Raw genomic sequence first — 14,045 nt, 5'->3', positions numbered from 1 at the left:
GTCTTAGTGTCAGATACTTGACCGACAGTGGAGTCAATGCTGAAATTATTGAACTTCATTTTTGATTTTATTGTCACAAATTATTAACATCAAATTACAGATGGTTTGGGCACCGAGTACGAATTGTTTGGTGTTGCTAATGAGTAATGAGAGGGAAAACTACCACTTGGCGGAAGAGGCCTATTCGGGAATGGCCGCTAAGTTGATGTTGTGATAGTTGACACACTCTGTGAACAACAGATGGTTTCTACAGACTCCCTGCGTATGACGTCACGTTAGAGGGCATTGCATTCGTTGTAATTGAATTAAAAAAACAAAGCATAGAATCGTCTCTGACTCCGCCTTAACGCAAAAGGGTCCATTGCAGAAAAACAGGACGATAAAAATTGTACCATGAATATTCCGTGCAGAATGGTGTTCACGTCGTACATTTCAGAAAAGTAACTTCCCAGATGGGTTTACATGGGTCCACAAGGACACCAGCCTACTGTTACCAAGGAATGTTATTTTCTAAAGTTATTTAGCTATATTTTCTTTTGTGAGGTATACCCCCTTCCAATGGTAATTAAACGGTAATTAATGGTAATTAAATGTACACTAAAGTGGTTTGGTATTAATTTAAAGGAAGCCAGTGTTGGCTGGTCAATTATTGCATAATAATTATAAGCTATCAAAACTAAACAAAAGAACACTGCATAGTGCCTCGCACTATTAGAGAAAACTTCTGAATGATTAAATTTGAATATTCAACAGTATTAGACAGAGTTATGTGTATATTGTCATCGACACCGCGGACTTATATTCGGTCGTGCGCGAGGTGATATGGTGATATTATTAAGAGAACCGAGCTATTTTCGTTTTCACGATTGGGGAACCCAGTACACTGCAGCACTGCAACCGTGCACACCGTGCACACCGTGCATTTTCGTTTTCACGAATTGACACCAATCATAATTCCACCAGTTAAAACGAATTTTGTTGAAATTTGGGGGTAAGGCAGCAAGTATATTGATGCATTAAATTCATGCCAAACCTTTCAAAGCATTCGTCTAGTTAGCTTCAGTGTCCGATGTCAGCGCGCACTGCTGGATGCCAGTTCGTGAAACCGAAATTGTTGATGGTGGAGTTTTCACGAACTGACACCCACTTGCAACCGAGTGTCAGTTCTTGGTTTCGGTGATTGTAAAACTGAGTTAAATAAAAGCAAACATGGTGTAAGACCTTTTGTGAATACGAGGTCTTGAACAAAAGGCTATTCGAGCCTCACTGAACGTCAATGGCCTTATTCATACTACGCGACACGATACAAGACCACTTAAAAACTGTTCTTTTCGTTAACGATGTTAGGGCCTAGTGGTTATTGTACTTGTTTGCTTCCCTCTTATGCCTCCAGCTACCTTTAAGTTCCCCAAGGACTGTTCTGAAGCCTTCGCTGGCGGTGCCGCTACCAGCGGTCTGTACTTGATTAAACCAACTGATAATAGATGTCCATTCCGTGTGTACTGTGATATTAGTGTTCTTGCGTTTTATACCGTTAGTATATACGTTAGATTGCTGACGATCATTATCCAATCAAAATTAAGGAAATAAAATAGAGACCTCTTATTCATAACGTGTCCGATCATGTACGCGCGTTACGACTGATCAAGTGTAAATATTAACGAAGTGGAATGTTGAATATTTAATGAACTTTCACAGAACTGAGAAAGTTCTGAACCCAGCAAGAAAAATGAGTGTACATTTTAGCCGCTTAGAAATGCACACAGTCTTGGGCATTTTCAAGTCGCGGCCTTGACTAACGGCCCAGAGTGTTCCGTGCAGCTTCAGTGTTAGGGCATGAAGCATGCAAGGAACGTAGAGGGAGCTAAGTAATGGCGTCATTGAGGTCATTGTTCGTCTAAACAATGACGTGAACCTGTGCGGGATATTTAAGAGGTAAGGTGAGAGCACGCGGCCTGACAAATCATCGTTGAAGATTGCAGGTCACAGTGGCGTGATTTCAGTGTAGGCCTTTCGGCAATGAATGCCATTTTAGCATTTTCATTCATTAAGCTTTGCTGGCGTTGACCAGGATGAGGAACTGACCTTCCTTTGGAATTCGTTCGGTATTTTGTTCCGGGTGTTTGTGTGAAACTGCACTTTTAGTTTGCTTTTGCCAGCTCCCAGGCTGTGCAATCTTCTTTTCCCTGATTTCCCAGAAAAAATACAAACAAAATCATAAATCTTCACAAAACAATAGTACTTGGAATCACATATTAGTGACTTTTCCTCTATGCTTTCTTGGGCCCTACGGAATGTTTCCTCCTGTTATATTAGCCAACCTTTGACACTAAAATGCAAAATATCCCCCTTAAAAAACCACTACGGCTTTGGTCATAATACATTCCTACCCCCTTGTAACTATACGACCAACTGTTTATACATGCAAAGAAACATTATTGTACTTTATTGGTTGTTGAATTTCAAGCAATTTAGAAATCCCTCAAATTTGGCCAGATAAAAGGAGAGGCTCAACTCAAAAGGTTTTAAAAGTTGCCAATTGCAACGTCTGTTTGCCGACATCCCTTTTTTCAAGAGGTGACTTCCTTTTCCTCGCTCAAAATTTTCGAATGCAGAAACCTTAAACCGTCGATGTTCATTGATATTTAGATGCGACCGTTCTCCTCATCATTCCTTTATTAGCGAACCGTCGATTTTTTTTATTGTATTTAGAGACATATAGTACAATATTCAAGAAAAGAATTCAAGATGCTGAAATAAAGTTAATTAATATCAATTTGTTTTGTAGTCTTTACTTTCAAATGTCAAATTTACAGACTGAATCATTGTGCTTGCCTTGTGCTTGTGCTTAGCATTATGATCAGCTTCCCACTTATGATGAAAAATATTTTGGATAAATGAAATGCCATCTCCTATTCTGAGATAGAGCCAATGAAACGGACAGATGTGAACTTGAGAATTGGAGCAGCGCAAAGATCGAGTAATACCAGGACACAAGCTTGTTTTATTCAGTTACAATTTTTAAACAAGTACACTTCAGCAACACATTTCACTCTTATCCTCATGTTAGTCGATATGCTCCATACTTGTAAACTAAGCTACAATTTCCTCCGCCAAGCATCAGAAACGTCTAGTTCTAGCTTATGTTCTCCTGCAACAGCGTTTTGTAAATAGTCTTTACAGCTGCAATGCAACTTGTAGCGATGGCAAACGTTCAAAGGCTCAAAATCTATGACTGGAGAGGTAAAAAATAACTGTCCTGTAGACGCATTTCATATAGACGCTTATAAATACACAATTCAACAACTGAAAAAAACTCATGGCTCCGATGTGAATAAACCTTTTTCCTGTGATGTCACAATCGTACTGGACCGCAATGTGTTGTGATGGTAATGAGTGCATAGTATTGTGATGGTAATCTACTTATTCAAGTATTGTTTACATTTAGCGCAATCCCGTGACGCGGGTGAAAAAGTGTACCGGTCTCGGAAAGGCAGACCTATGTGGTCTGTGGTCTGTATGTAGAAGTGTCGAGAATGCAAGCATTTTCCCTTTAATGCCTTCTGTTCATTTTGAAACCAATTCTATGAGAGTCAACTTCTTTCTAATAATGGATCCGTCAAAAATATTATAGTCAATGCTCACTGTATTCATTTACAAGCATGCACACGAAAGTGATTTGTATGATCCCTGGGAATAAAGTTTGAATTCAAAATTAAAACAGTTCTGGCAAATATTTGCTAGATGCTGAAACAAAAAGATGGCTTGTCCCCCCCCAAAGCAAAATTGCTCAGTGAGTCATGCAGGGGCATCGTGAGTTACAATAAGCAGTTAAGGAAACTAAAATAAAAAAGGAATGATTTAAGACCAGAATTTCTGAGAGGTTTCATCTGCAGAATTGATTTCCTTCTGCAGGGGTTGCCCGGACTACTCATACCAATTAAAACCTACAAATGTTTGACGTATTGACGAACGGTTTCAATCAGCTGAGCGTTGACGCTTAGGACTTGCCTACATTTTTTTCATTAATTTATAAAAAAGATAGCAAGGTTGTGTTAATTGCTGACCGAAGTTTCTAAAGAGAAAAATGTGGATAAATATATGCCCAGAAAAAGAAAAAAATGATTGGAATTATAAATGAATTTATGAGATTTCGTCTACCTAGGTTTCTGATCTAAGATTAACTCTTGAGACCTAATTATATGTGATCTTGATTTTCATCTCAGTACGTTTCAGTGAGTAGTAGTACCCTTTAAACCCTTGCCAAACTACGCCCTTGGCGTAGACATCCGTCTCCCCACTGAGGTACAGGCCGTTCAGATTGGAGGAGTGACAGCTTGAGTACCACCAGGCGCCGGAGTAAGCTATAGCACATTCAGAATCGCTGGAGTCGTTGTCGCGGTCTTTGGTGCTGAAGGGATGGTTACTGTGACCAGACAATGAATCACCTGCGGTAAATAGGTTGAATGAGAGTCCGTGCTCATTTGGTAAATATAAACAATAAAGATTCTTTACGTCAAAAATAAAGATAATATCCTTAGTTTGTTGAAAATGCTGATTCTTTTTGTCTTAATAAGGGAATAAGTATGTGCACCGTAGCTTGCAAAGTATCACACCAATAACGCACCAGCCGTTCCTGGTAGCTGGTAGCTGTCCCTCACATCAGCAACATATATTTATTCCAATTCATAAATAACTTTTTAGACAGAGAGTCAAAAGAAGTCGATATATGATGGATTCCCGGCAATTTTGTTCCAGGCTATTACTTTCATTTTTCTGAACACCCCCCTCCATTTTATGCAATTTTCCAAGTGCGTGTTGTCCAATTGGCGGGCATGGTTAGTTGCGTGCACACAGACTCTTGGCCAATCAGAATCGATCTTTCATCCAGGTGCCAGCGCGTTATTATTAGGGAGACTGTCAGAGGTTTTAATGAATCAACGTCGATATATTTGATAGCTGGTTGAGTGATAATACCTCTGCCTACCAAGGTGAATGTATCTTATTTCTGTCTTTCTTTTTATTTATTTAAAATTGGTGAGTTGCATTCTGCGTGTTACAAATTCGTTGGTGTTTTGATCAGACACAAAAGATTCTGGAGCCCAAACCACTCTTCACGAAGAGATGGGTACTGTTTAAAGGGCAGAAAACATTTAGTTCACGTGAAGTATTTATGAATAACAATAAATAAGTAACAATTTCAAAAACATCATAAATTTAATGTTTACTCCATTAATTGTGACCCCAAAATAAATAGAAATGTCCTGCGTTTCCCCGCCCACACAAAAAAAAAAATCCCCGGCCGACTAGGCAAACACTGTCTCAGTTCAAGGTAGAAATTAAAAGACACAGTCTTACCGTATATTTCTTGAACTGAACCACAGCAAACGCTACATCAAACACAATGTGGTCTATTGCAAAGCTTGCGATACTTCATGTACTCTGCGCTATGTACATGTACACTGTACGTGCCGTGTTCTAGGGATGACGTCATCCAATCAGCCTAGGAGCGCGAACAACCAAACGGGGATTTTGTGTGGGCAGGGAAACACGGGGTCTTTGTATTCATTTTGCGGTCACAGTTAATGGGGTAAACATTAAATTTATGATATTTTTGTAAATGATTACGTATTTATTGTAATTTTGAAATGCTTCACCCGAACTAAATGTTTTCTATTTCTGTAACACTTTAATCTTTTCTTTTTCTCCGCATGACAACCTCTTTCTCTGTAGCTTGTGAGATATCACATCAATAACGTACCAGCCGTTCCTGAATATCCTATCGCCGTCAACTGGTAGCTGTCCCTCCCATCAGCAACACGAAACGTGTCGTACTTGGCATACGCAGTGATGTTTTCGAAGTCCTCGAGATCGACGCGCAGTCTGTACTTGCCCTGAGCGGTGAGTCGGTGCAGGTTGTCATTGCCGAGCCAGAACTCACCGTTCAGATCACCGAAGCCCTGGCGGTAGCTCTCCCAGTCGCGGTAGAAGTCAACTATACCATCTTGACGCCGCTGAAACACCTACGATTAGAGCAAGAAAACAGTTTAAAGGCATGTTTTTAGTTGATTGAGATCCTTTGTGAAAAGAGACTTACACGTTATATTCTTTTCCCGTTTAATGAGAAACCTTGATTGACAATTACGTTTATTCATTTTAATAACTATTGTGGCAATCGTGCCGACAGTGACCACGAGTCGTCCTCGGCCGACGTCAGCGGGCGATGTAGTCTAAGGCCGGTCGAAGGAGCAGGTTCGTTTGTGGGCAGTCTACCACCAGGCGTACAGGGCGTTAACTGTCACGAACGCTCTCACACACGCTTGAGAGAAAGGGAACTCGTAATAAAAGGGATTAGTGACTCAAGAACTGGAGGTTTGCTGTGTGTTTATTAGGTGCTGACCTAACAAGGTACGTCCCAAATAGGTGATGAGACCTACCCAGGTGAATAGGTGATGAGACCTACCCAGGTGAATAGGTGATGAGACCTACCCAGGTGAATAGGTGATGAGACCTACCCAGGTGATGATCTCTCCCCGCATGAACTATCTTCCCAACGAGTCAAATTCCGTTTTCCTACTGTAATTTAGTTGTCCAATCTAATCTCCACTCACAGGAATCTAATCCCGGGCTCCTCCCAACAGAGACCAACCAAGCTGTATCACGAAACCCTGAGTGGGAATTTCCTAGCGTCGACAAAACAGAGCGCCCACAGAACAGCACTTGTCCAAGCGCACAAGTCAGATAGCACAATGCAAGAGCAAGTACAAGGGAAGATGGCAAGGGAGGAAGCTGGGTGACCGCATGTGCGACGCACGCTTATAGACCCTCGCTGGGTACCAACTGACTACACAATTGGCGTGCTGTACAACGCGCAGACCAACCTATGGTGAGCCGTGCGCACAATATTGACTGTGCTGTGACACAGCCACGTGTCCAAAAGTGTAATTCGAACGACGATGGTGGCTTGCCGTCGGGAATTTCCATTTTAAATAAATGAGCGCCTGGCCTGGTGACATGTCCCCTAAACGATGCTATACCTAGAATAAACCATTGTGTCCATTCCAGTAGAATAATTGAATTTGGTGTGGAATGAAAACAGGTTGTAATCAAAAAAGTCATCTCAAGAGAAGAAGCTAAGTGCTGTTTAATCAAGTGAGCCAAGAGTTTCAAAAACTTGAACTTGCTGATCAGAAATAATTTGGACATCCCACAAAATTATTCCCAAACACGTATTCAGCCACTAATTCCAATAAAAAAAGGATACTGGCCACGAAGAAAATAAATCTTTCAGCCAGAACACCAGTCTGTCACTGAGATGACATCAAAGATTTAATTTAACATTTTATCATTCAAATCTTTGTTCAAGTCACCAATACAAGTGGGAATTATGGTGGAGGCCTGGGTCATTAATATCAAGACAAATGATACAAAGTGACAACCTGAAGAGATATTAACGCAATGAAAACACAAACTTGCAAGTGACGTCCCAGAGCAGTCATCGGATACATGTACTGTGAAATGGATGGACGGTGGATTGAATAACAAATCTTACGATGTCTGAATTTCAAAAAATTGGTTGTTCACTTTTTCCACTCCGAGTAAATTCCACCATAATCAGTTCATAATCTTTGTCAGTCTTGGACATATTATTTTCAATAATTACCTTTAGAATAATACCCCCTCTCCGAGAAATCCCATAAAATTCACATCCTTGACGGGAAATACAAGTTACATGAAAAAGGCCAATCACAGCAAAAGAAATGACACCTGGTGCCCGTCAACAGACGGCTCCGCACGTTTGCAGTACTACTACTACTACTATGTACAATGTATATGTACACAGTGTACAAAAGACCGTTACTCTGGCAGCCACTTCGCAACTTTTGTCCACCTTATTTTTTCGGGGTCGGGTGATGCCAATCTTCCCCAGACCGTTCCATTTCAACGTAGGGAGAAAAGTGACCTTCCAGTTTTTAACTTGTCCACTCCGCCGTCGGCAAAGTAAAATCCAAATTTCTCCGAGCATAAAATTGGGTTTTATGAAAAGGGGTGGTGCTGCTTCAAAAATTCCAAAAATCTACTAGCAGAAAAAGAGAAAATGAGGTGGTCCACTTTTGGAGTATGACAGTAATTTTGCCTTTGGGAATTTAAAGTTTTTAGTTGTCCACTTTTGACGCGCCACGAGAGTTCTTAAAAGTAAAATCCAAATTTCTGCTTGCGGAAAATTGTGTTTTTTGAAAATACGCAAAGTCCCAAATCCCGAAAATCTACTAGCAGAAAATGAGAAAATGTGATTGTCCACTTTTGACGCTCCATAATTGCTCATTACCTACCGTCCATCCGCCGCCGTCTGTCTCCATATCGCAGTACACATTAAATGAACATTCATGACCGGCAGGTTGGACCTTATACACACCACTGGTAGTAACGCCGTTTGCAAAGACGTCAGAGCAGTCCTTGGGAGGCGCGGGTGACATAAATGGAGATGTAGCAGGGATAACTGTAAATCACAAAGTTAATTAATAAAATTGGAATCACCATTTATTAAATGGACAGATTATTTAAAAAAAATCCTCGGAAGAGGAACGCTATTTCAACTGCATTCGCACGTAGCAGCTTGTCAATTCCAGCTTACACACTCAAAAATCGCAGTTTCAACTTGTTTTTAAGCTTGTTTTTAACCTTGTTGTTTAAAAATGGTCCGTATTTAGTCTAATCCTTCGAAGTTTACACCAACCACTCAAAGTGTTATTACCCATTCACTCATCGTTCAAAAAGTCCCCCTCCCTTAAGTATAATCCCGTAAGATATACAGCAGCCAGGCTGAGGTGGCGAATTGTAATCACAGAAAATGGAATGCCACGACAAGCCCCTGTAAAACTTCCCACGCGGGAAATGATTGATTACAATGTCGGTGCCAGACAATTACTGACACTCCTTCAGATTTAGTGATAAACAGGATAGCACACAACATTTCTCTGTATTGGAAGAAAAAATATTTTGTTTCGGTCCGAGAATGATGGGTTTAGGCCTACGTGACTTTTGCAGCTCAGCCTACGTGAATTAAAAAGTGAACCCCCCACTAAGAAATTCTTCATATGAACATACTTACACGTGAACGTTGAGGTATGTAAGAGTTATAAATTGGGTCAAGAGGTCAATTTTTCTGAAATGTGTAATGCGTGCAACTCTCCCCGGGGGGCCTACAACCATCTTTGTATTGTTCCTTTTATCCACCAAGTCAACAATGGATATTAGTACGATATCAAACGGCTGCAGATCTTGGGGGAAAGTGGAGCCATTCCATTCCCCTCCCGGGAACACTTTTTGTGTGGGGAATACTGAGAAAAACCGATCGTCGGAATTTTGTCACGTCTCCCTTCCATACACACGTGAAGGAGCCCGACCATTTCGGCTTAAAGCCAAAAGCCCTAATTTAAAAACATTTCTAAACAAAATCGCCCACAAAATAAACCCCCGGTCCAAACATTTTTTGTATCCGTCCATGACAATATCCCGAATCATGGAGTGTGTTTCCAGAAACATCAGACACCGTTCAATACGATAACTTCTGTTTGGGGTCCTGTACACAGGATTTTTCTAAGAGACGCTTACCTCGCCTTCCTTTCTTTTCTTTCTGTCTCCCCCCTTCCTTTTACTTTTTTTTTAGTGTTTCACATTAGCCTGAGCAAGGACTTCTCCCATTACCCCTTTCTCAATGCCCATACCCAGAGGGCTATAGAAAATGGCCCAGGGCAAGTTTGTGCGGAGTTGCATGTTTTTATTAGCAAATTGTTCGTAAAGAACCCTGACTACTTCATATGCAGCAAGGTATGAGACGGAGAGAACCCCCCCTGCTTTGTGTTGGTCATTGTCTCGCAGGAATCTGGGGAATTCCTTTCAGACATCTTGGGGGGGATGTGTTAAGTAACAACAGTCTGGAATGTGTATAGGGATTGGACATGTTGGGGGGGTACCCCTCGGTCTCATTTCTTGCTGGGTATAGACTACTTGTAACAGTTGCATGCAAAACTATAGTGAACCACAAACTTGCCTGTGGCGTTTTTCAGGAGTTCAGCAAGCTCACTGACGGATTCCTTTATCTTTTCTAGCTGTAGTTTGACGTAAGTCAACTCTGTAGATAGTGTCATGACATCTGATTTGCTAGCAATGTGTGTTTCCAGCTGAGCCAGTCGACGAGTCGTATTCTGTAACTCACCGGAGACAATTTCTTGGATTGTGGAGTAGTTACAAACAGTCCCGGAGCACGAGAGACCATCCAGCGGGTTGATAATGATATGCTGCTCGTAGACGGTTTGAGCTCCACTCCCACGGATGGGATCATTGCCCACCGTGCTGTCAGTGAAAACCCCGCACACGATGAATGCCAGAAAGGCAATCAGCTGAACCCAAGCCATATTAGAGGTAACTTTGAACTTAGACTGGGCTCGTAGTGGGTAGTTGTTCAGGATTTGTTTTATTCACCGTGAACGTCTGTTTATCGCACACTCTATACAAAAAGACTGCACGTGTAAGACTTCAGTGTTATACGTGACAAGATCGCGTTTGCAACAGACAGTCTGCGCTCGTTGCCCAGCGCCCGAACTGGGAGCTGGGAAGGGTTGCTGACCTTGGAAAGATTTCTGGCGAAGGAAATACATCAAGAAGGGTCACAGCTAACGACGCGCAGAGCATTGTGGGTACATTTCTGCCAGGCGAGCGAGTTCGCTCAATTGCTTTATACAACCGCTGGCTAGTTTTTTTTTTTTCTTTTTCTGCTTGATTGCGGAATATATTCCATCTGCACTTTATTCCTTCATCCAAACCTGATCAATATAACCAATAATTTGAATATCGCCGATAGACACTTGAGAAGTGATAACTAAAAGTAGACTAATTACCACATGTGATTGTACCAAGGCCATGTTTTATCGCGCAGCCCACACTACCAGTGCCATAGCTTTGCCAGAATTAAGAGATAATCTCAGGGTCACAGGTCGTGCACAGTGTAGCCAATCACACTGCAAAGCCATCAGCCGTTCCCAGCTCCCTGATTGGACGCTGGGCGACGAGCGAACACTGGCAGACAGTTGACACAATTTGTTGATACCCTTCATGGAAGAAGTAGAAAACATACCGCTTCTAGACCAGAGATATAAAACCTCTTTCATGAACATTGCTGAGCTGTCTGCACAGGGAACAGAAAGAGAGAAATCTTAAACCTCAGTACTGCTTGTTTGGGAATGGAAAGGGAATTCCCCTTTCCCTCCTTTGTTCGGTGCAGTTGCTCTAAATGACAACACGTACACGTGTCTTGGTCTATTCCCTAAAAAAAAAAATTAAGCTTAGCGCCCTAAAAGTCTCTGGTTGCTGGTCAGCGCGCGCGTCGCCGTAGACCTGAGTGTCTGCAAAAAAGTTCGTATTTGATATACTACGATGCTCCCAAGCAGCCAAACTTGCTTGATCGACTGGAGCCCTGCTAATGCGTAATTGAAACGTGTTTTAGATGGGTTTACAGTTGAGTAGTATGTACAGTAGGGGAGTCCTTCTAGGCCCCGTACATTCAGCTGGGCACTCTTTTTCTGATGACGCCATTTCTTTATCGTACATTTAGCTCTCTGAACCGGACAGATGAGGTGGTCTTATGTATCGTTTACATCTAGAGGCTGAAAACGATTTTAGACAGTTAATAGTGAGGCGGCCAGTCTACGACAGTATGAGCATGCGCGGTACGTACGCATGCAGTCACGATCGATGGACATTGCGGGTTTTACGTACATCATATTTAGAAAAAAAGTCGCTGTACCACATTTGAAGCCAGCCCCTGACCACAAACCCTAACCTTTGGGGGGGGGGGCTAAAGGAATAGGTTTTCATATAACCCAACAAAATTATGCACGTCTCGGTCTGTACTCTCGATTAAAAATAAAATGTTTTGATTTATTGAACTGAAATAAAATTACTTAAAGGACAGCGGCGTATCTTGCTTCTGGTGAGGGCAAATTCAAAAGCGAATGCAGCGTTGGGCTCATTCAACATGATATTTGGGAGAAAATATATTCAAAGCCTATTTATTAGATGAATAAATATACCGAGTACTTTATTTCCCACTCACATGTGAAGTATTCTTAGTTGAAAAAAAAAAGCCGGGGAGGGGGGGATTTGCCTATACCTCCCCTGGTGGATACGCCATTGTGAAAGGAGCCACCTATTCATGCAGCAATTATACCGAATGACGATACTTAATCATGATTGCCAAACTTTGGATTCGAATTTGGTGGTAATTTAGATTTTGCGGCTGAAATCATACGAGGAAGGTGCAAAACCAAGCTAACATGGAAACGAAACATATAAGATACATCTTTTTTCGAGAGGTCGGTTCAAATTTCAAACAAGTTTTTGCTGAATATGGGGAGATCAGTAAACAAAAATTCAGGGACGACGTGTTGACAGAATCTCAGATTATGACTAGTGAAGACAAGCCTTTATTTAGTTGTTCTGTCGTATCAAATAGGTTTTGTAGGAGCTTGCTTTCTTTCAGCGTGAACTTGCAGGCTCAACTATCGTGTACAATACGGGCGACTCACAAAAGTGCCCCTCCAAGAGTTTGCAACGTGTTGGCCAATCATAATGCGCGAAATCTGCCGACCCTTTCCAAACGCGAATTGGGTCGCCAGAGTTCAAATTGATCACAAGTGTGGTAATTTATTTTTCAACGATAATCATCAATAAATCATTTTACGGCTATTTCTATAAAATCAGTGGTCATTGTGTTAAATTTGAGATGATGAATAATTTATGGTGAACTTCTTTTCGGTAACAAAGAGGAAAAGGCAAAATATGCGGTCGGCTTCTGCTTAATTGTGCATTGAGTGAGCATCGTTTCCTCACTTACAAAGCTCCGGCAGGATTCTGCCGGATTCATTACCCGCTACCGGCCCCTACGTTCGGAGGACATCTGTAACACATTTTGAAACTACGTAAGGGACAGGAACCACTCTAAAACCTGACTCCCCTTTTCTTATGAAGAAATTGAGAAATACGTGGCAGGCTTTTGGGTCGAAAGTATAGAGGGATCCCAATGCGACGCTTTTAGCGTCGATCTGCGCACTTCCGCGTTTGAAAACGAGGCTGTATGTGTCAGCTTCAATTCTTAATACGATCAGACGATTGAAAGTAAGGAGTCAAGACACAAAATACATAAAGGTATGTTAAATTCAGACTTTTCAAGCTGCAAATTTTTGTTGAAGAGTCTTTCAGAATGACTCGACACGTGAAATCAAAAGAAAAAACAATGGCAATTTACCGCGAATAACGTACCTGCGATGGCCGTGTATCTTGTGAAGTGGGCGTGGTTTAAACTGAAGTGGTATCACACTTACGAACCGGTTACTGCATATACTGTATCGACTCCGCGGGCGCGCAACGAAGTTCAACACAGAGACTCTCGGTTTCGATGCGGATATGCGCAGAAGGCGCTAATGTGAAATCCATCTTACTTTTTCGTGTCAGGAGGTTAAATTTAATCTGGAACCGATTTGCATTTTCTTTTTACTGTAGACTTTGCATTTATGCTCTCTTCTTTCAGTGTAAAATGATTTTTTGACCTTTGTGATGTTTTTAACTCATTTTTGTTTTGAGCTTTCCCATGGGTGAAAGTGCCGAGTGAAGTAAAACGGTTTGTGATAGCAGCTTGCAAATATATCTCTTTTGTATGTCCAGAAAAGAACCTTAGGGTACTCCGTGTTTCAGACAGTGTGCTATGTCCGTCGTCAGGAGACTGCAGAGATTCCAGCGATGAAGTAGCTTTTAATGGTGTCTGCAGGCGGTGGGGGTTCGAAAGTATGCCAACTCTAGTTTATCCAAGGACACTCAGGCAGAACGTGAGATGCTAGATGGTCAGTAAGATGTTTCAGTCTGAAGGAGGGGAGCGCGAGAGAGTGTTGCAAAGGGTACAGGAGACCTTTTGGACTGGGATGTGAGTGTGGGGCGCCTGATGTTGCTGTTCTTGAAACCAATGTCTTGAGGAACCGTGTTAAGTGCAA

General features: G+C 41.7%; 1 protein-coding gene across 1 annotated transcript; it reads right to left on the bottom strand.

Moving 5' to 3' along the window:
* Window positions 1-2,976: 2,976 nt before the first annotated feature.
* On the bottom strand, window positions 2,977-10,683 carry LOC110988340 (microfibril-associated glycoprotein 4-like). The gene is made up of 4 exons (XM_022251736.2): window positions 10,055-10,683; window positions 8,334-8,500; window positions 5,762-6,023; window positions 2,977-4,448 (listed from the first exon to the last, which is right to left on the bottom strand). Exons 1-4 carry the CDS (start codon window positions 10,416-10,418, stop codon window positions 4,195-4,197), a joined length of 1,047 nt encoding a protein of 348 aa, XP_022107428.2. The 5' UTR covers window positions 10,419-10,683; the 3' UTR covers window positions 2,977-4,194.
* Between the last annotated feature and the right edge of the window lie 3,362 nt (window positions 10,684-14,045).

Source organism: Acanthaster planci, linkage group LG10 (genome assembly GCF_054643075.1).
Source record: "Acanthaster planci isolate LZ-2023a linkage group LG10, COTS_SCS, whole genome shotgun sequence".
Classification (NCBI taxonomy): Eukaryota; Metazoa; Echinodermata; class Asteroidea; order Valvatida; family Acanthasteridae; genus Acanthaster; species Acanthaster planci.
Note: the sequence above shows the minus strand (reverse complement) of the source record. Positions and strands in the feature narration are given on the sequence as shown.